This window comes from Emydura macquarii, unplaced genomic scaffold, assembly GCF_026122565.2.
Source record: "Emydura macquarii macquarii isolate MOO-44397 ecotype Brisbane River unplaced genomic scaffold, CSIRO-AGI_Emac_v2 contig_2432, whole genome shotgun sequence".
Lineage (NCBI taxonomy): Eukaryota > Metazoa > Chordata > Testudines > Chelidae > Emydura > Emydura macquarii.
In genome coordinates, this window is record NW_027132569.1 from 3216128 (window position 1) to 3238492 (window position 22365).

A 22365-nucleotide genomic window follows, 5' to 3' on the forward strand; every position below is an offset into this window, starting at 1 on the left:
CTCAACTCATCTAGGGATTTGCCTAGTTTTACAACAGGCTACATAAAAAACACTAGCAAAGTCAATATAAACTAAAATTTCATACAGATGATGACTGGTTTATACTGCTCTATATACTGAAATGTAAGTACAATATTTATGTTCCAATTGATTTATTTTATAATTATATGGTAAAAATGAGACAGTAAGCAATTTTTCAGTAATAGTGTGCTTGTGACACTATTTTGTATTTTTTGTGTCTGATTTTTTTTTTTTTTTTTTTTTGTAAGCAGATAGTTTTTTAAGTGAGATGAAATTTGGGGTATGCAAGACAAATCAGCTCCTGAAAGGGGTACAGTAGTCTGGAAAGGTTGAGAGCCACTGGTGTACACCAGGCCTAAGTGCGTTAAGCTTTGAACCATTTTGTTTAGTTCTGTTTTGCTATTCTGGTCACATCCAGTTTTGAGAGCAGTACTAGTGTTCTGTAGTTTGTCTGACAGCCCTTTTGCGTAGCTGTGTTTTGTGTGGTAGACTTAAGTTTGATTTTTCTTCTTTTTGGAGCTCTGGGGCTTGGTTTGTTGGAGGTTTATTAGGAATTTTTCAGAAGGATGGTTGGTCTTAGTGACTTGGATAGAGAGAGAAGGATGTGCAACAGATTCTTTCAATTGATTTTCTTCTTTTAGGAACTGGTTATCTGCTGATACTAAAGAAGAGCGTAATCTTTGGATGCAAAAACTCAACCAGGTTCTTGTTGACCTTCGTATGTGGCAGCCTGATGCGTGCTATAAACCTATTGGAAAGCCTTGAACTATGAGGAAAATTGCCACGAGATTTTGTGTACGAGAAAACAAACACAAACTACATTATAAATCCTTTAATATGTAGGATTGTCTAAGGTCCTCTGGATTACTTATTATACCTTATGCTTTAAATATGAAAGAGTATGTGCCATGATACAGGACTATATTATGCAGTATTTTTATTTCTCTATTTAGAATTTTAACTGCTCTTTTCCTAGCATTTATGAGTGTGATGGGAAGCAATTCAGCTCTTTATTTGAATGTGGCAAATATTAATATAAACCTCCACTTTTTTGGAAATCTATACAGCTCAGTATGTTCTATTAAAATATCAGTTTCTTTTGAAACAGCTAAATCAGGACTTAGGTTTATTACAGGAAATCAGAAATTTCTTGTAAAACACAAGCATACTAGCTAACTGTATTCTATTCCTGTAAGGAATAGTGACTCATCAGAGATCCTACAGTTTAATAGGTAGGGTGCTGAAGCAGGAACTTCAATGCTTTTGAGTTTTTAGAAATTCTTCATTAGGCATAAAAGTTGCCAGTTTTGTGCACTTTACAACATGCAGTGTAAACTTTCATTTCTTGAAAGTGTAAACTACTTGTGGTCAGAACAAAAATGTACAGATATATATCCATAACTGTTTCTTACATTCTTAAAATTGTCTACCATTTCTTATACAAACCAGTTTATGGGCAAGTGCGTAGCACACGCTTTGTGGTTTACAGGTGTTTAATTATGTATGCAGTATGTTGCACATTTTCATAGAAATAAAATGTCTTGAGTATTTTACTAGGGTTTTATAAATTAAGTTTCAAACTTCCCAAATGTGTGCTTCCTGAATCTCATGATTTGTACAGACTATAATTCTCACTATTCTGCATTTCAGCACCAGGAAAATATATTGTAAAATTGTTCTTTCTATAAAACTCTACAAAGCTGCTATATACCAACTAATTCTTTTCTGGTCAGAAGTATATCAGAGATGTTGTCTGTAAGTGCAGGTAAAACTGTACTTCAGGCCATCAGTAAAATGGCCAAACTGCTCAGTTAAAGTCCAAATATGCAATGTTCACAAAAGCTTTCCCCTGGGCTTAGTGTAAAGTACTATAGCACTACTGTGAGTGCAGTAGTGTACTTTTAATTGCTACAGGCTGTTAAATTTTCACACTTCAAAGACTAAATTCTGTCAACCATATCTTTTTCATCCTGTCATTTTGTACTGTCACTCTTGAATCTTTTTTTTGATGTCTTTAAATATTTCAGAATGATGTATTAAGATTTATTTTATTCCCTTTATGTAAAGAATAAAAACACTGAGTAACTTTTCTCACAAATGGATTGTCTGCGTAATAGAAATATACTTGTACATTGAAAGGGAGAGAAGTGGCTCTGAAGGAAGTGTCTAATCCACATATAGATGGTGGATTGGGTTGTGCCCAATGGTGGGGAAGACCAACATGTATGTGTATAGAAAACAAGATGCATTGTTGGTGTATCTGGCCAATACAAAACTAAGTTTGTCATGATCTGACAATTGTCTGATCTGCTTGATATATTCACTCCAGTTCAGTGGTCAAATAATCCATGCTAGAGACCTCTACCCCTCTTGGCAACTTGATCTGAGACCAAGTGTTGACTAGGCATGGAGATTAGTGGTGAAGGTCCCACCTGGTCAGGATGGAAGCATGTTGGGAGGGCAGCATGAAGCATTTACTTCCACTGTCTATGCTCTATTTATCTGGATAGAGGACTTCAGTCTCCAAGTCTGTCCACCTATCTTTCACAAGTGAACAGCTTCCAAGAAAATTGCAAGCAAGACTCTCTTGGCCACCAGTAACAGAAACCCTCAAAACATAAGGAACACTCAAAGGAGCATCAAAAAGGTGACCTTTCTCAAATTGAGGGGAATGGAACTGATGACATGAAATGTAGGTACTTCAGAATGCTATGTGAGTTACAGAAAACTACTGCCCTTACTTTTTTGATCAGGCCTGTCTACATGAATTTAAATGTTAGTGGAATGGAAACTTTGGACCCTATTTTAAACCTCTGATCACTTCATTTGCATGCGTCACTATCAGTCTTTTTTCTTTTTCTTTTTCTTTTTTTTTTTTTTTTTTTGAACTGCCAAACTCCCAAGCAGCTTAGAAAGCTACTGTTGCCAACATAATTCCTGCACAGTGACTGGTACAGGATATATTTGACATCTTGCAACTTCAAAGCTAGAAACAGGATCTTTATCCCAACTGAAAGCCAGGGACTCCCCTCCTTCTATTAGCTTGTTTTCAGCCATAGTAAAACAGCAAGAGATTGGATCTAAAATTACATGTCTATAGATGTGTTTTTGAAACCTGGAAAAACTGAGCTCTATAGAATAGGTCTTATTGTACAAAGGGAGCTTAGCCTTATCAGTGGAAGGATAAAAGAATAGTGCATTTCTAAATTTTAGTCATAAGAGGACTGGAAAAAATGGTTTAGATTGGAACAGATATTTTAATTTTTTAATGGTATTAGTGATCACCTGAAAGGGGAATACCACTAAACTGTGCATGTGGTTCTCAATTTTGTGAGACTGACATATTTCAAATTATGTTCTTCAACAATGGGTATTTGGGGACCCAAAGGATGGAAAAATGTTCTCCGTTTCATTTTGTTAGCTAAATTAAATTGTGGTGCCTCAAGCATCCAGATCTTCCTCAAATTCTGTTGCTGCTGACACTGATACAGGAGACTAGCAGATGGACTTTTAGGAAATGGATTGGACAAAAGACAATGTAAATTAAAGTCAGAATGGACTATTGCCATCATCTAATCTGACCACCAGTCACAGAATTTACCTGGGGTTAATTCCTGTTTTGAATTAAAGCATATCTCTTAGAAAAACATTTGATTTTGGTAAATGCCCAGGATTTGTGAATTTTTAGGATAAACTGACCACCAAGGGTTGTTAGTAAATGATTTTTACTGAGAGTTCAGGGCTAAGTTTCTGCCTTGCTTGTGAAAGGTGATGGCTTGAAAGGCCTGAAGACATCTTTACTCACAGAACAGCTCTTGCATTATTAACAGACCGAGTTTCCTGCATGCTGCCTGATTTCAATGCTGAGGTGGGGAGAGACCCTCCAGTGCAGCAGTTCTCAAATGGGGCTGGGGGCTGTAGAATGCTTGGGGGGGGGGGGGGGACTTACTGTGCACAGTTTACCCACAGCAATGAATAATTAGCAAAGCTGATTTCTCCAGACAGGTGGTCAGATGGAACTGTGCATTTTGACAGTTTGCTGTGATGCGTGCATAGTGTTTTACCACGTTATTGCCAGCAGTAAGTTAATCTGTTTGCTCTGACACAGTTTGCACACTCAACTGTAAGCATCGCCCATAAGGTGCAGTTTTGCTTTTGCGCTTATTATCATGGCTCCTTTGTGAAACAGAAAAAAAACTCAGCTGAAAAATGAAGTCGTCAAAACTGATGCAAGTGAGGCACTGCTGCTGCATAGAGTGGTATATGTACTGGTGTGGCAGGGGTGTAAATAACTACAGACACAAAAAGGGTTGGGGGGCATGATCAAATAAGTTGGAGAACCACTGCTCTAGCTACAAGCAGCTACTCATTCAATCCTCCACCTGTCTACTGAGGCTCCCAAAGGGGCTACCTGCTGTTTCTCTCTTCGAGTGATTGCTCATATGCATTCCAATGTAGGTGTGTGCGCGCCCCGTGCACAGATTCCCGGAACTTTTTTCCCTAGCAAGCCCCGCATGGCCAGCTCAGGCGCCCCCTGGAGTGCCGCGCTCATGTCGCGGTATAAAGGGCGCTGCTGGCTGCGCGGGTCCCCAGTTCCTTCTTTCCGCCTGTGACGGTTACTGGAACTATCGCCTCTTGCTGTGTGCAAGTAGCTCATTCCCTAGTTGTTTGACTGTTTTCAACGTTTCTTGTTATAGTAGTAGTTATAGAGTTCGTTAGTTTGTAGTTGTAGTGACAAGTTAGGACCCCGGACGGGGTCCTCTTCTGCTGGGAGTCATGCCGGGGTCCACAGGCTTTAAGAACTGTGTCTTGTGTACTAAAGCCTTTCCTATTAGTGACCCGCATGACCGCTGTCTCCGGTGCCTTGGAGAAGAACACCGTCGAGACAAATGTAAGATTTGTAAGTCCTTTAAGCCTCGGACCCAGAAAGAACGAGACGCGAGGCTAAAGGCGATTCTAATGGAGTCGGCGCTCCGTCCAGCTTCCGAGCCGTCCCGGTCTCCGTCGGCACCGAGTGTGTCGTCGGTGCGGAGCGCCCCCCACCGGCACCGCTTTCGGCACCGCCGCGGGCCTCTAAAGTGGCCAAGAAGACGGCACGGCCTTCGGCCGCACCCAAGATCTCCCTCCGGCCTGCGCAGGGTGGAGGAAGTACGGAGATGCCCCAGCCAAGCGCCGTTGAGATTACTCTGGCACCGGGGTCTCCACGCGGGCTGCCTCCCCCGACTCCTGGTAGTGGGGGAGTGCACCTGCAAGGGCCGTCGACGCCGGAGGCGTTTACTGCAGCACGAGCCTTCATGGCCTTGCCCACGCCTCCGTCCCCCCCTCGGCCGAGGGACAAGGGACCCGCGTCTCGGGGCAAACCCACGCTGGGTGGTCCCGGTGGTTGGAGACGCTCCCAATCTAAGTCTCCTGCCAGACGGTCACGGAGGGCGGAGAGCGTCGGCTCCCCTCCGAGCTCCGACTCTAGGTCGTCGAGCGACTCGGCACCGCGGCACCGTGGGCGGTCCCGAGTCCGTCGCCGGAGCCGCAGATCCAGCTCTGATTCGAGCGGGGACCGGGATTCAGGCTCACGATCTACGGTGCGGAGCCCGTCCCGGCACCGATCGAGGTCACTGTCGGCCGTTTCGAGAGGCAGCGACTCACATCTGGCGGCACTGCCGATCCCGGCACCGACGCCTGCTTCGGCACTGTTGCCGGCTCTGGCACCGTTGCAGCCGGCACCGATGATGGCACCGTTGCAGCCGGCACCGATGATGGCACCGTTGCAGCCGGCACCGGTGATGGCACCGGCACCGACCTCGGGACGGCTGGACTCCCTTCAGCGTCACCATCGTCGGCACCGCTCTCGGTCTCGAGGGGCAAGCGGCATCGCAAGTCCTCTCGCCGCAGGGGCAGGTCGGGTGCGTCGTCATCGTCGTCCCCGTCCTCCTCTCATCGCCGGCACCGCAGACGTCGGCACCGGTCCACGTCGTCCTCATCGGACCGCTCCACGCGTCGGCGACATAAGCGACGCACGGGGGGCTCTGGTGACACTAGGGCGGTGCGGCTGCATCAGCCTTCCCTGCAGGCTGCGGGGTGGGCCCAGGGACCTTGGCAGTGGCCGTATTGGGGACCCTGGAATGCCTCTATGCCCCAGGGCTCGGTGTCACTGCACTCTGTGGTGGCCCCCCCAGTCCCCCCGGCCCCTAAGGTTCATGAGCAGGGTTCGGAGGACTCGGACCCTGGGGAGGGACCCTCTTCCGCACCCCTACCCTTCTCTTCCTCATCGTCACCGGATGAGGCAGCAGCAAGGGATCGTAAAGGGCCCCTGTTTGACTTCAGGGCCCACCAAGACCTCCTAAAGAGGGCTGCTGAGAACTTGGGCATGGAGTTTAAGCTCATGTCTGAGGAGGAGGACTCCCTCTTTGGGCCCTCGGGCTCTCTGGGACCCTCCCGGGCGACCTTGCCAGTGCATGACAATGTCATGAAGATAGCGAGGAAGCTGTGGCGGACCCCTTCCTCCCTGCCTTCCACCTCTAAGGGGGTGGAACGGAAATATTATGTCCCCAAGGAACCCTTTGAATTTCTGTACAGCCACCCTGCGCCCAGCTCTCTGGTGGTCGATGCGGCCAACCAGAGGGACCGTCAGGGGGTCAGGGTAGCACCCCTAAGGACAAGGAGGGCCGTAAACTGGACTTGTTCGGGAGGAAGATCTACTCTACTGCGGCGCTGCAGTTTAGAGTAGCGAACCACCAGGCCTTGTTTGGGAAGTATAATAAGAACCTGTGGGCCTCGATGCAGAGGTTTGCTTCCCAGCTGCCCCCTGACCAGGAGGCGGATTTTTCCACGGTTCTGCATGAAGGATCTGCGGTGGCTACCGCTGCGCTGCAGGCGGCTAGCGACGCGGCTGACACAGCCAGTAGGGCAATGGCCTCGGCGGTGGTGATGCGCCGCTGCTCGTGGCTTCAAGCCTCTGGCCTCACTCAAGAGGTTCAGCAGGCTATCCAGGACTTGCCGTTTGATGGCCTGGGTCTGTTTTCGGAAAAGACAGACGACAAGCTCCACGCTCTCAAGGACTCTCGGGCCACCCTGAAGTCTCTGGGGTTGTATACTCCTCAGGCCTCCAGGCAGCAGTCCAGACCGCAGGTCCAAGGGCAACCACCGCCCCCGCCTAGGCCGGCTCCTCGACCACCCCAGCAGAGGAGGGGTCGTGAGCGCTACCGCGGTCCCAGCAGGGGAGGCCGCCAGGGGTCCTCTGCGAGGGGCCAGCATGGGCCTGCAAAAGGGGGTAATCAGGCTAATAAACGTTTTTGACCCAGAGCAGGAGGGTAGTACTCTTCCTTCTCTCTGGGATCCTGGTCGGCCATTTGGGGACAGGCTTCGCCCTTTTCTTTCAGAATGGGAAGCCATCACTACGGACCGCTGGGTCCTGGAGGTGATTGCTAAAGGGTATGCCCTCCAGTTTACAACCTCCCCTCCCAACACCCCCCCAAGGCTGTCCCCCATTGGGGATCCGGCCTCGGTTCAGCTCCTGGTGCAGGAGATTGGGTCGCTCCTCACGTTGGGGGCAGTGGAGGAAGTCCCACTGGCCGAAGAGGGCAGGGGCTTTTATTCTAAATATTTCTTAATCCCCAAGGCGAAGGGAGGCCTTAGGCCCATTCTGGACCTCCGTGGCCTAAATAGATATATTAGGCGAGTTAAGTTTCGTATGGTCTCTCTCGCCACAATCATTCCGGTCCTTGACCCAGGGGATTGGTATGCCGCCCTGGACTTGAAGGATGCAAACTTTCACATCTCGATATTACCGGCCCATAGGCGGTTTTTGAGGTTTGTGGTAGCGGGACACCATTATCAGTTTCGGTCCCTACCCTTTGGGCTCTCCTCAGCACCCAGGGTTTTTACTAAGTGCATGGCTGTGGTGGTAGCCCACCTGCGCCGTAAAGGTGTTCAAATCTTCCCTTACCTGGATGACTGGTTAATCAGGGGGAGGTCGAGTGCCCATGTGAGACATAGTCTGTTCCTCACACGCGACTTGTGTGCTAGACTGGGGCTGATTATCAATGAGCAAAAGTCCACACTCACTCCGGTTCAATGTATTGAGTTTATTGGAGCCAGGTTAGATGCAGTACAAGCCAGAGCCTTCCTGCCTCAAGCAAGATTTGAGGCGATGGCAGCCATAATATCGGATCTTCACTTGTCCCCCATGACAACAGCCAGGCACTGCCTGCAGCTGTTGGGACATATGGCGGCTTCTACATATGTAGTGAGACTGGCCCGATTGAGGCTTAGACCTCTCCAGGCGTGGTTGAATTCGGTGTATGTACCACACAGGCATTCTCTAACTAGAGTGGTCCTGGTTCCCCCACAGGTGCTGTCGTCCCTCGATTGGTGGAGGGACCCCAGGGAAGTGATGATGGGCGTCCCCTTCAGAGAGTTCACCCCATCTATGACGCTTATCACAGACGCATCCGATCGGGGATGGGGAGCCCACATTTCTCACGATCAGGGCACCCAAGGGCTTTGGTCTCTGGAGGAGAGAGCTCTGCACATCAATGTGCGCGAGCTCAGAGCGGTCCGGTTGGCCTGCAGGGCCTTCCTCCCCTTCCTCAGGGGCAGAGTGGTCCAAGTCCTTACGGACAATACGGCAGCCATGTTCTACATGAACAGGCAGGGGGGGCACGCTCCTCGGCACTTTGCCAGGAAGCCATTCACCTCTGGAACTTCGCGGTGAGACACGGTTTTCATTTATCTGCCTCTCACCTCCCGGGGGTACGAAACAGCGAGGCGGACCGCCTCAGCAGAGTTTTTTCTCCCCGCCCCGAATGGTCCTTACACCAGGACATAGTGGCTTCCCTTTTCCAACGGTGGGGTTCTCCCCGTCTGGACCTGTTCGCTACAGCGGAGAACAGGAAATGCCCGAGGTTTTGCTCGCTCAGGGGTCGCGAGCCGGGCTCTCTGTCCGATGCCTTTTTGGTTCCCTGGACAGGGGAGTTAATGTATGCTTTTCCCCCTGTCCCGCTCCTGCCCCAAGTCCTCCTAAAAATCAAGAGGGACAGGGCGGACGTTATCCTGATTGCTCCAGCGTGGCCGAGGCAGCATTGGTACAGCATGCTGCTCGACCTCTCCATCACCGAACCGATTCCGCTACCCAGACGGTGCGACCTGATCTTCCAGGACCATGGGAGATTGTTGCACCCTGACCTGACCTCCCTCCACCTTACCGCCTGGAGACTTTGTGGCTGACGGAGGGAGAGAGGGCCTGTTCCATGCAGGTTCAACAGGTCCTCCTGGGCAGCAGGAAGCCGTCCACGCAAGTAACATACAAGGCTAAGTGGCGGAGGTTTTCGGGGTGGGCAGAAGCGAGAGGGTTACACCCTAGCATCTCCCCTATTCAGGCCATCCTGGAGTACTTACTGCAGCTTAAACTGCAGGGCTTGGCTTTGGCCTCCCTCAAGGTCCACCTGGCAGCCATCTCGGCCTTCCACCAACCCATGGAGGGCCGCTCCCTGTTTTCTCACCCTATGTCGGTGAGGTTCCTTAAGGGGGTGGAGAGGACTTTCCCTCAGGTGCGGGACCCGGTGCCACCCTGGGACCTCAACTTGGTCCTTAACGGGCTGATGGGTCACCCATTCGAGCCCTTGGCTACATGCTCCCTTCTACTCTTGTCATGGAAGGTGGCCTTCCTAGTGGCTATCACCTCGGCCAGAAGGGTCTCCGAACTGAGGGCGTTAACCTCGGAGCCCCCCTACACGGTTTTTTATAAGGATAAGGTCCGGCTGAGGCCTCACCCGGCTTTTATGCCTAAGGTGGTGTCTCAGTTCCACTGTAACCAGGACATTTTCCTTCCTGTGTTCTTTCCCAAACCCCATGGGTCGGAGGAGGAAAGGAAGGGACATTCGCTGGACGTCAGGCGAGCCTTGGCCTTCTATCTCGAGAGGACCAAGCCTTTCCGGAAGTCGACACAGCTCTTCGTGGCTGTGGCGGATAGGATAAGGGGCTTGCCTGTCTCCACCCAGCGCATCTCCAAGTGGATTACTGCCTGCATTAAAGCATGCTATGAGCAGGCAGGAGTACCCCTCCCAGGGCCGGTGAGAGCACACTCCACTAGGGCCTAGGCCTCTTCCGCAGCCTTTCTAGAGGGTTCCCCTGCAGGACATCTGCAGGGCAGCGACCTGGTCGTCAGTCCATACGTTCACGTCGCATTACGCCATCGTGGAACAAGCAAGGGAAGACGCAGGGTTCGGCAGAGCCGTGCTGTCTAGAGCAGGTCACCGATAACTCCTACCCTCCTCCAAGGTACGGCTACGCAATCACCTACATTGGAATGCATATGAGCAATCACTCGAAGAGAGAAAACAAGGTTACTTACCAGTAACTGTTGTTCTTCGAGATGTGTTGCTCATATCCATTCCAAACCCACCCCCGTCCCCGCTGTCGGAGTTGGCAGAAAGAAGGGACTGGGGACCCGCGCAGCCAGCAGCGCCCTTTATACCGCGACATGAGCGCGGCACTCCAGGGGGCGCCTGAGCTGGCCATGCGGGGCTTGCTAGGGAAAAAAGTTCCAGGAATCTGTGCACGGGGCGCGCACACACCTACATTGGAATGGATATGAGCAACACATCTCGAAGAACAACAGTTACTGGTAAGTAACCTTGTTTTCTGCTTTGAGTGATTGCTCATATCCATTCCAATATAGGTGAGTGCACACCACTGTACATGGGTTCTTGGAACTTTTTTTCCCCTTAGCAGATGCTGGAGGGTCAGATCTCGTGCCCCCTGGAGTACTGCGCTCATGCCGCGGTATAGGAGGCACTGCCGACCTCACGGCCCCTCAGTTCCTTCTTTCCGCCCATGATGGTTGCTGGAACGTCTCTTGCTTCTCACAAGTACTTTCCCCTGTTACAGCTTTGTTGTGTATAGTTAGTTAGTGAGTTCATCACAGTGTGCTTCCTCCCATCAGCACCATGTGTGGCAGCACTGATGTTCTAGGGACAGGCAGGGGTATCAAGGCCCCATTCCCGAAAACAAAAAATGGATTTGTTTGGGAAGAAAGTCTACCCCAGTGGGGCCTTACAATTTTGCATTGCTAACCACCAGGTCCTATTGGGCCAATTATAATTTTAACCTCTGGGACTCCATGAGACGGTTTGCAAAAGCATTGCCCGAGGACCAAGTGGTGGACTTTGCCACGGTCCTGGAGGAGGGAATCACGGTGGCTGGGGCGGCACTACCAACCGCCAGCGATGCAGCAGACATGGCAATCAGGGCCATGGCCTCCACCATCGCCATGAGGCGGTGTTTGTGGTTACAGGCCTCGTGGCTTTCACAAATCGATACAGGACCTCCCTTTTGATGGGTTGGGCCTGGTTTCGGATAAGACCGATGAAAAGCTGCATGCCTATAAGGATTTGTGAGCCACGCTGGGTTCCTTGGGCCTCTATACATCTCAGGCCTCGAGGCGCCAGTCACGACCACAGCCCCAACAACCACCTAGGCCACCGCCTAGATCATTTCAGCCCAGTTGCGGCAGAGCTAGGAATAGGGGATTTGGGCCACGCAATCGGCTTAACTCGTCCTCAACCTCCCAGCAAGGGCCCCCCTAAGAGGCCAGGTAACAAAAAGCAATTTTGATGGTGTGCCCAAGGGTGGCACCCATCCCTTTCTTGACAGGCTAAAGCCCTTCTCTGCAGAATGGGAAAACGTAACATCAGACCGTTGGGTCCTCAGAATAGTTCCCTGAGGATATGCCCTTCAGTTTACAGCCTTCTCTCCAAACAACCTCCCCCACCCCATCCCTCTTCAGGGACCCTGCTCACGAGCAACTTCTCTTACAGGAGGTAAACATCCTTCTTTGATCTGGGGGCAGTAGAAGCGGTCCCACCACACGAAATAGGGAGAGGATTCTATTCCAGATACTTCCTGAGGCCTGTATTAGACCTACACCGACTAAACAAATTTATCAAGTGGCTTAGGTCCCACAGGGTCTCCCTAGCCTGCTTTGGATCCAGGAGATTGTTATGCCGCCCTCGACTTGAAGGATGCATATTTCCATCCTTCCCAGCCACAGGCCCTTCCTTTGGTTTATGGTAGCTGGGTCCCACTACCAGTTTACGGCCCTGCCCTTTGGCCTCTCGTCTGCCCCCAAAGTATTCACCATGTGTACGGTGGTCGGGGCGGCCAACTTGTGGCGCTGGGGGGTGCAGATTTTTTCTTACCTGGATGACTGGCTAATCTGGGGCAGGTCCAGGGCCCACGTACAGGACAGTGTGGCCCTCACCTGTGCCACATGCAACAAGTTTGGGGCTGCTCATAAACGAGCAAAAAATCTACTCTGGTGCAGCGCAGAGTTCACGATTATCGCCCAGCTGCACCGGTGCCCCATGACGACAGTCAGGCACTGCCTACAGCTGTTAAGGCACATGGCAGCCTGCACATCTGTGGTGAGGCTGGCTCGCCTCAAAGTCAGGCTGCTCCATGCATGGTTGGCCTTGGAGTGTGCACCGAGTGGACACCCCTTGAACAGGGTGCTCACGGTTCCACCGTGGGTCCTGGCCTCCCTGAACTGGTGGAGGACCCCCTGGGGTGGTGTTGAGGGGGTGTCCCCTTCAAGGCTCTGGCCCCGTTGGTCACCCTGATCTCCAACGCTTCGGATGTGGGGTGGGGAGCCCACATTGGTGCCGACCTGGGCACTCAAGGGCTGTGGTCGGAGGAGGAGAAGCACCTCCATATCAATGTAAAAGAACTCAGGGCAGTCAGGCTGGCCTGCAAGGTGTTCCTCTGAAGGGCAGGGTGGTGCAGGTGCTGACGGACAACACCACAGCCATGTGGGGGGGGGGGCGCTCCTCGGCCCCCTACCAGGAGGCCATTCAACTATGGGACTTCTCAGTGAGGCACGACTTATCTACCTCTCACCTCCCGGGTGGGGGTGGGGAGGTCAGGAACGACAAGACGGACTGCCTCAGCAGGTCGTTTCTACCCCGCCACGACTGGTCACTGGTGACTTTCATTTTCTGCAAGTGGGGTGTTCCCCAACTGGACTTGTTCACGTCATCCTGGAACAGGAAATGCCCGAGGGCTTGCTCCCTTCAGGGTCACGAGCCGGGCTCCATCTCTGACATGTGCCTCGGAAGGGGACCCTCATGTACGCGTTCCCCCCGCATGCCGCTCCTGCCCAAGGTCCTCTTGAGGGACAGAGCACACATAATACTCATTGCCCCAGCCTGGCTGAGGCAGCTCTGGTACAATATGCTGCTAGACCTGTCGATCGCCCCACCAGTGGAGCTCCCAAGATGGCACAACCTGCTCTCCCAAGACCACGGTCATCTGCTCCACCCAGACCTGGACTCCCTGCAGCTGACAGCCTGGGGCCTCTGTAGTTGACGGAGGGGAAGAGAGCCTGCTCGGCGCAGGTCCAACAAATCCTGTTGGGCAGCAGGAAACCTTCAACACAGGTCATGTACCGGGCCAAGTGGAGAAGGTTTACTTGCTGGGCGGAGTCCCGGGGCGTCCGGCCCGAGCCTCTCACCTATTCAGGCGATCCTGGAGTACCTGCTCCAGCTAAAACTCCGGGGGTTAGCACTGGCCTCTCTAAAAGTCCACCTGGTGGCCATTTCAGCTTTCCATCAGCCGCTGGAGGGGAGATCCCTGTTCTCCCACCCCATGTCAGTCAGGTTCCTCAAGGGGGTGGAGAGGCTTTACCCACAGGACCATGACCCGGTGTCTCCCTGGGATCTTAACCTGGTCCTCTCCGGCCTAACGGGGCCCCCCCCCTTTGAGCCCATGGCTACATGCCCTCTGCTTGTCCTATCGTGGAAGGTAGCCTTCCTGTTGGCCATAACCTTGGCTAGAAGGGTTTCCAAGATTAGAGCTTTGACCTCGGAGCCCCCCTACATGGTGTTGTACAATGGTAAGGTGCAGTTGAGACGCCATCCAGCCTTCCTGCCTAAGGTGTTCTCCCAATTTCACTATAACCAAGATATCTTCCTCCCCGTGTTTTTTCCCAAACCGCACGGGTCGGAGGAGGAGCGGAGATGGTACTCCCTGGATGTCAGACAGGCCCTGGCCGCCTACATCAATAGGACAAAGCCGTTCCGGAAGTCGATGCAGCTCTTCGTGGCAGTGGCGGACCGGATGAAAGGATCACCTGTCTCCACCCAGCGCATCTCCATGTGGATCACCACCTGCATTAAGTGCTGCTATGAGCAGGCGAATGTACCGCTTCCATGAGCTGTTTCAGCACACTCAACCAGAGCCCAGGCCTCGACTGCGGCCTTCTTGGAGAGGGTGCCCTGCAGGACATCTGCAAAGCTACCACCTGGTCGTTGGTGCACACCTTTACATCCCACTATGCCATCGTGCAGCAAGCGAGAGAGGACGCGGGATTCGGCAGAGCCATGCTGAGGACAGCTCACCGGTAACTCCTACCTACCTCCAAAGTATGGCTATTTAATCACCTATATTGGAATGGATATGAGCAATCACTCGAAGTAGAAAAGAGGGTTTCTTACCAGTAACTGTTGTTCTTCGAGATGTGTTGCTTATATCCATTCTATACCCACCCTCCGTCCCCGCTGCTGGAGTTGGGCGTCATGAGCGCGGTACTCCGGAGGGGCGCCTAAGCCGACCCTACGGGGTCTGCTCAGAGGAAGAATGTTCCGGGAACCTGTGCATGGTGGTATGCACTCACCTATATTGGAATGGACATGAGCAACACATCTCGAAGAACAACAGTTACTGGTAAGTAACCCTGTTTTTGTAACTGATTTTGTTTCACAGGATGGCAAGCAGGTAAATGTAGCAGTGATATCACTGCTACCAATGGGCCCAACCCTCCGTCACTTATATATATAGCGTCTTGACCCAAGTAGACCCCTTCTTAGCTTCGATAGCTTCCTCATGTGAGTAAAGGCTGCAGGATATTTGGCTGTGTGACTGCCCAGGATAGCTCACACACAGTATAAATAATAATATACTTAAACTCTTGAAAAGCAATATCTTCTTTCCAAAAGCATAAAGGGGTGTCAAGGTGGACCCTACTTACTATCTGACCAATCAGATGGAATTAGTGCTGCCAGGCAAAGACAATTCTGCTTCATAGTCATCCACGGCACATTTTTAATAAGCAAATAGCAGTTTTAATAAGAGATTGACACAGTCACAGCAACCATGTAGAACACACAATTTATGGCAACATCAATGAGTTTTTGTCTGATCAGATTAACCATTTGAAATTATCCACCGGGAGATCACTGAAGAAATCTGAGGTAGGCTTCTTCCATTTAGTAGGGGCAGAGAAAACCCTGATGTGGATTTGCAAACTGGTGTGGTTAAATAACTCTGTCAGCAAACATCCATTGAATCATTTTCATGACTCTCTAGTGAACGCATAACCAAAGCTGAAGCAGAGGTTACTCACTCATGAAGAAGGCTGTTATGTCAGCTGTACAGTTACTGGCTCTTTACACTGCTACACTGGACAAAAGAGGCTGGCTTTGTTTCATTTGTTTGCATTTTGGAAGGCACTGCTAGGAATAAACAGCATTGCATGGCTGCAGCAATATGAATTCAATGTCCCCCTTGATCTTTGAACACATCTTCGATTTGGTTATTGAACGGATTCTCCTTTCCAAGCACATGAGGCCATTCGCTTAGTGCCCTCTGCCAGATAATGCGTGCCCCAAGGGCTGAAGTAATCTGCAAACAATTTACACAAATCTGTCAGTTTCTTATTGTCTTTCTTATTTGTATTGCCATAGCTCCTAGGAGCACTAAGCATGGATCAGTGCTCCATTGTGCAAAGTGCTGTACAAACACAGAACAAAAAGACAGTCCCTGCCACCAAAGAGCATTCACTTTAATGGGCAGAATCCTGCTTTCCTTATACACGAGGGTTAGTTCCAGTTAGTCAGTGAGACCACAGTCAGCAGGTGCAACATTTCCTTTTGGGAGGAAGTACAGCAAACCTGGATTAGAACAGAAGAGGTGGTACTGCTGGGCAGGGTCAGATAGTCCGACTCCTAGCAGAGCAAGGTTTGGATTGTAGTTGGAAGCAAGCCTGCAGCATGTTTAGCTGGTATCCTTTCTTTTTGCAGGTTTTTCTAAGCTTAGACTAAACAAGCACTCAAATGAAACTGTCTTGGTCAGGCCACGCATCAGGGAAAGAATGTAGAAGAGGCTCTTCGTACGAGTGTAAAGCCTCTATGCATCATTGACTTAAAATTCATTTACAAGTGTACTTTCATTTATTTCTTCACAAGTGCAGACTATTATGAGGTATGAAAAAATGGGTAAAGTGGCTGCAAGATTCAAGCAGAGATTCATAGAAGTGTAGGCCTGGAAGGGACCTCTATAGGTCATCTAGTCCAGTCCCCTGCACTCCAGGCAGCATATTCTATTGCAGTCTACAGGGTTGTATCACTGCTGCATTGTCAAACAAAAAATAAACCTGGATCTGATTTTCAGAGGTAGTGAACCCTCACAGAGGAGCTTTTCAAAAGCACCTACAGGATTTAAAGCACAAGCCTGCTGAAAGTCAGAGATCCATGTGCCTGAATCTGTCAGGTGCTTTTGCAAATCCCCCACTTCTCCCAACCAAAGTCAATGGAAACTGCAGGTGCTCACCCCCTCTGAAATTGGCCCCAGTAGGTCTAGGTTCAAATCAAACCTGAAAGCTCTAGTTCACAAGTGGTGCTGGTTGATTGCAAATCCCTTTTACCTACAGACAGCACTGGCGGGTGACGTATGTCTCAACTAGTCCCTTCATTAGCGGAGCTAATTGTTGTCTTCCCACAGTGGCTTTCTTAAAAACTGAAGAAGTGCAAGACGATGAGTATCCCCAATAACTTCAATACAAAAAGAACTATTTTAAAAAGAGCAGCTCTAACTCAGTCTGACTCTCCTGTCACAAAAGTTCTTTCATATGCAGTTACTGTGTTTTTTTACTGTAATTTCTGACTTACAGTTCTACTTCTGCTTCATTTTGATTATATGATTGCTTTGCAGAAGACTCACTGTCGCATTGATTATAATTACAAGACTAAAAGTTTGGGCAGGAAAGGAGAAGGGGCTGAAGCAGATGAGGTTAAAGGAGACAAGCTGGGGGAAGACAGCTCAGTTGTTCAGAACACAAATGAGGGCACCCCCTGACTCCAGCACGAGAAATGGTCTGTGAGAAATGGGGAGAAAACTGAGGCAGGACAATGGGGGTAGGTTTGACTAATTTTTGTGTACCTCTGTCAGTGTCTTGTGCTATTAAAGAGAGAGCAATGATGTGTTAGAATCCTGTGCAAGGTCTCCATAGGGCATGTTTTTATCTTATCCCACGCCCCTGGAGCAGGTAAAACCGAAAAGCTCACAACTTCAGGTGGCGTTTTGGGAGAGATTATGTTTAAGCTGTTGAGGAGTCTGAGGGCTCTGCACTGGTGCCAGAGATTGGGCAGTGGGCCTTATGGTCTTAGCTCCCAGCAGGGTATGCCAGGTAGAAGATCTGCACCCCCAAGGGTGTGCCCAGGGAGCCCATCACAGTGACTGGACTTTCTTCAGTCTCAAGAAGCTTAAAATATATGGGATCCAGTGGCTGAGTCCCCTCACAGCAGTCTGGTGAGTGGCGCTGAACTGATCTGACTTCTTGGTAATGAGCTTCAACTCTGACCAAAAAAGCCACTTTGGGGATGAGAATCTCCAGCACTGCTAAGCCAACAAGAGTACCAATTCTAGCAGGGTTTGTGGACATCTGTCATAAGACCATAGCAATGGCCATACTGGGTCAGACCAATGGCCCATCTAGCCTAGTATCCTGTCTTCCAACAGTGGTCAATCCCAGTACTTCAGAGGGAATGAACAGAACAGACAATCATCAAGTGATCCATCCCCTGTTGCCCATTCCTAGCTTCTGGCAAACAGAGGCTAGGGACACTTCAGAGCATGGTTTTGCATCCCTGCCCATCCTGGCTAATAGTTATTGATGGACCTATTCTCCATGAACTTACCTAGTTCTTTTTTGAACCCTGTTATAGTTTTGGCCTTCACAACATCCTTCAGCAAAGAGTTCCACAGGTTGACTGTGCATTGTGCAAAGAAATACTTCCTTTTGCTTGTTTTAAACCTGCTGCCTATTAATTTCATTTGATAACTGCTCATTCTTATGTTATGAGGAGTAAATAACACTTCCTTATTTACTAACTCCACACCAGTCATGATTTTATAGACCTCTATCACATCTCCCTGATTTGTGGTCTCTTTTCCAAGCTGAAAAGTCCCAGTCTTATCAATCTCTCCTCATACGGAAGCTTTTGCATACCCCTAATCATTTTTGTTGCCCTTTTCTGTACTTTTTCCAAATCCAATATATCTTTTTTGAGATGGGGCAACCAGATCTGCATGCAGAATTCCAGATGCGGGCACACCATGGATTTATAAAGAGGCAATATGATATTTTCTGTCTTATTATCTATCCCTTTCCTAATGATTCCCAACATTCTGTTAGCAATTCAGCAAGACATTCTGTCTGTACCCAAATAGCTAAGAAGATCACCAACTGCATTTTGCATGTGCTACCATGTACTTGCAAAATGAGCAAAGACCAACCAGGTCAGATGTCAGCCAGGGAGCTACAACAGCAGTGAAAGGCTCCAGTCCGTGCTGCTAACCTTTTGTAGACCATTGCTCTGTATTTTAGAAAAGTACACCATCTGATTTCAATAGGGCTATGCCAATTTACACCAGTGGGGGGGATCTAGCCCTGCATGCTTATTTAAAATTTTTGTCAAGCTGCTCTGAGCTGGGGCAGGGGACATTTTTCAGTACATTTAATTAAGTAACGTGTCCACGTGTCAGCTCAGCTTTGTCTTTCTAATAGAAATGCATTTTGTCATGACTTAAGGGAGACTCTAATCACCCTAAAGCTGTATCTGCCTGCCTGTACATAATCATTAGCAATTCTCTAGAGCAGCTCATACAGGTTCTGATTGCGACTCAGGGCTAAGAATTTTTTTTTTCCATGGGGGTAGGTTCATGAACCAAATAACCATTTTGTTTTTGTAGGAGCCTGTTGAAATGCGTGGTCATGTCATATGTACAAAGTCATCAGCTGCTTTTAAAACCGGGATTGCCCTCCAAGCTTGCAGTAACTTTCAGTGGGATTTTTGTAGTGAAACTGGATTTAAGGAGCTTCAAGGAAAATTGCATTTACTGTCTGTTTAAAAACAAAACAAAACTGTTCTCTCTTTTAAAAAAATGACAGTATAAATACAGTGTAACTTCCCTGAAGGAATCAATCAGGAGGCAACATTAAGAGTGGGATTTTCAAATCCACTTAGCCTTGGTGTAACTATGTTCCTGCTGAAATGCAGTAGGAGCAGAGCTGGGCCACAGCTGAATGTGTTTCACAATCTCACCCTCTATCTCCAACTTTAACGTTTGGAAAATATATTAGCAACTTAAGGGAAAGAAATCACTCTCAGAGAGACTTTATGTAAGAGGCGGATCCCAAAAGAAAAACCTGGGCACCTGAGTGAGGGTGTGCACTTCCACATGTGGTTGCTGAATTTGGCCACTGGGCTCTTTCAGGGGTCTATGGCAGGGGTCTAGGGTCAGGGGTCTATGGCTGAGTGGGGAGCTGGGAGTGCAGGGTTCTGTGCGGTAGTGGCTGCAATTGTCTCTGGCTCCCGCCTCAATAGCTCCTTCCTCTTCACCTCATCTCCCTCTGTCTCACTTGCTCCATCCCTCACTGGCACCAGTCTGATCTCTGCTCAGAAGCGCTGTGGAGGAATGGAATCGCTGCCGCCACCACACCAGGGAAGTAGCTGGCTTGCTGGGCGCGGGCTGCACTCGCAGTTGACTCTGTCTGCAAAACCACCAAGCTGGGGGCCCCGTGGACTCATCTCACTTCCTGCCGCCAGGTTCTGGGGACTGTCCTGGCTCATCCTGCTACTGGGGAGCCAGCCGGCTCAGCACTAAGCTGGCCCTGGCTCTTCTGGAGTCGGTGCTTCACCTGCCCAGCTGGGCAGTGCGCACACGTGGTAGAGTGGCTCATCCTAGGCTAATCCCATGCTTAACTGTTGGCAGGATTGGGGCCTAAGGTGCCTACTTTTGAAAATTGGGCCCAGGTTGTTTATGGGAAAGGATAGGTTTATGGGAGAAGGATGATCATGTGGCTACCACAAAGAGTCAAGAGCTAAGAAATCGGGGCTTCCCCAGCTCTGCATCAGACTTATTGGAGCTGGTTGGAACACTTTGTGCTCGGGGCTGTACAAAGACACAATTCTGGCTCCAAAGAGTTTACAATCTGAGACAACAAATGAGATGTGATAGCGCTGAAGGGGAGAGAGACAGACCCGTTTAAAAGATTATTATTATAAGGAAAAACAATATTATCTGCCCAATTTTTGATTCATGTCCTTCTCTTCCTGTGCATTGGGTGCCCCTGGGCGCATTCACCAGCCTGGGCTGTGCAGGCATGAGAGGTGGGAGAAGTTCTAGTGAGAGGATGCCACTAGGGCTTAGGCATGAGTTAAGCACCGAGCTCTTCAGTAACATCAGGACTTAGGTGGCTTTATGCATGCCCACTGGCAGAAATTTAGGGGACTTCACCAGCCGAAACATAGGCACCGAAGGCATTTAGACACCTACAGGGTTAGGCCACAGCTGAGTGGGGGTTTGAGGATTTAAATCTTGGATACAAGCACCTAAAGTGGATCAAGCCCCTGGAAAATAAGAGAAAAAGGGTCTGCCAACCCCTCTAGCAGGAGCACTAGACATTAACAGTTGCAAAAGGCTAATGCTAGAGGTGAGAGAAGTAATCCAAACCAAAGTCTAAACTCACATGGCCAGATGCTGAGCCCCATTATCATCTACTTTATAACGTTCCAGTGGCATAAAGCAGATTTACAGCTGTTCTAGGTGGCCAGCTGACAACTCCCCAGGCAGATGGGAATCACCTAGTGACACACAACTGCTGTAGTTCATGCTATGTCATCGTCCTTCCTCTACAGCATAGGGAGTGTGGGCAGGAGGAAGGGGGCATGGCTGGTGCACTGAGGTGCTCCGGCAATCCCTGAATGCTATTATTGGCAGCAACAGAAGTTAGCTGTAACTCAGAGCAGCCTCTGGTGAATCTCAGCAGTTGAAGGCATAAAGATTGTGTAATGCCACCTTTTCTCTGCCCTGAAGCCTCAGGTTCTTCTCTTTGCACGCTCAACCAGACCCAAGGACTTGGACTGTAATTTGTTCTTTCAGTGTTGTTGCCAACTAAAAAACAACAGGCCCATTAAGCTCAAATAGTTCACCAGGTTTGCAAATGTTTCACTCAAAATATCCCGCAGTGAAAACTGAGCCCACTTCTGAGTGAAAAATGAGCCCATTCCAAGCAAGAGGTGGTTTTCCCCACTACATTAGGCTCTGAGATGATATTTTTATGTGAATATCTATTTATATTGGTAGCCAAGCAAGAAAGTCTGCTGTAAAAGGGACTCACTTCTAGCAGGAGTGTTTTAACTTGGAAAGAGAGAGCTTGTCTATTGCTTCAGCTGTCTAGTGTGGGTATAAAAAATAGATGAGGACTGTGATATATAATGTAACTTTAACACTCCCAAAGCCCTCCCAGCATGGCCAACAGCAAAATTTGAGAACATTGGGCTGTATTACAACTAGGGATGGACTGATGTTCAACTTCCCCACCCCCTTTAACCACAGAGTGCATGTGAGGTATCCTAGCCAGGCCACCATACTGAATGCCATCACAGTAGGCTGTAATGCTCTTGGAAGCAATACTGCTAGCAGTGGCTTTGCTGGTGTCCAGTCAACTTTATCTGACACTGAAACATCACTGTGGAAAATAACCCTCAATTCCTTCAGGCAGTGACCAAAATTCAACATTCAACCTTCAACCAGTCGGGAGGGTAGGTCAGACATTCCAATAGCTGAACTGACTATGGTTCAAGGGCATGTGTTTCCCATATAGGAAGGAGTGCAAATGTTTCTAAACCAGTAGCTCCATCTCTAAAAGTAAGTGATGATTAATAGCACTGTTGTCTTTGCAGATCTCACATATATGAGAGTTTCAGCACAAAACTAAATGACTCAGACAGCGATAGGCTGATTCCATTTTTAATGTGAAGATCAATAAACTTTTCACCTGTTCTGTGCATTTTAATGTCTTGTAATTATAGACAAGTATAACCTATGCTCCACTCTCTGAGATGAGCCACGCTTTAAAAATATGGGAAATTGGACTGTGCTGTGACGACTGATAAAATGCACTAACTCCAGCGTGAGCCACTCCTGTGCTGAGTCATGGCCCGGATATGTACTGGGTTTTAATGGCTAAGCTGACCTACAAAGTTCAATTTTCAAATCTCCCTTTGTAGT

The 22365-nt window shown here is 49.2% G+C and overlaps 2 protein-coding genes across 3 annotated transcripts in view; one reads left to right on the forward strand and one right to left on the reverse strand.

Moving 5' to 3' along the window:
* Positions 1-2241, forward strand: part of ANLN (anillin, actin binding protein) — a 40049-nt gene extending 37808 nt beyond the window's left edge. Inside the window, exon 24 of the mRNA XM_067562512.1 lies at positions 663-2241. Within this exon, the coding sequence (XP_067418613.1) occupies positions 663-786 (124 nt within the window). The 3' untranslated portion in view covers positions 787-2241. The remainder of the gene's footprint in view (positions 1-662) is intronic.
* Positions 2242-15126: 12885 nt separating this feature from the next.
* The window catches only part of AOAH (acyloxyacyl hydrolase), a 99269-nt gene continuing 92030 nt past the window's right edge, over positions 15127-22365 (reverse strand). For both annotated transcript variants that reach the window (XM_067562449.1, XM_067562448.1), the window contains one exon: positions 15127-15693. In XM_067562449.1, coding sequence (XP_067418550.1) covers positions 15565-15693 — 129 coding nt within the window. In that variant the 3' untranslated portion in view covers positions 15127-15564. The remainder of the gene's footprint in view (positions 15694-22365) is intronic.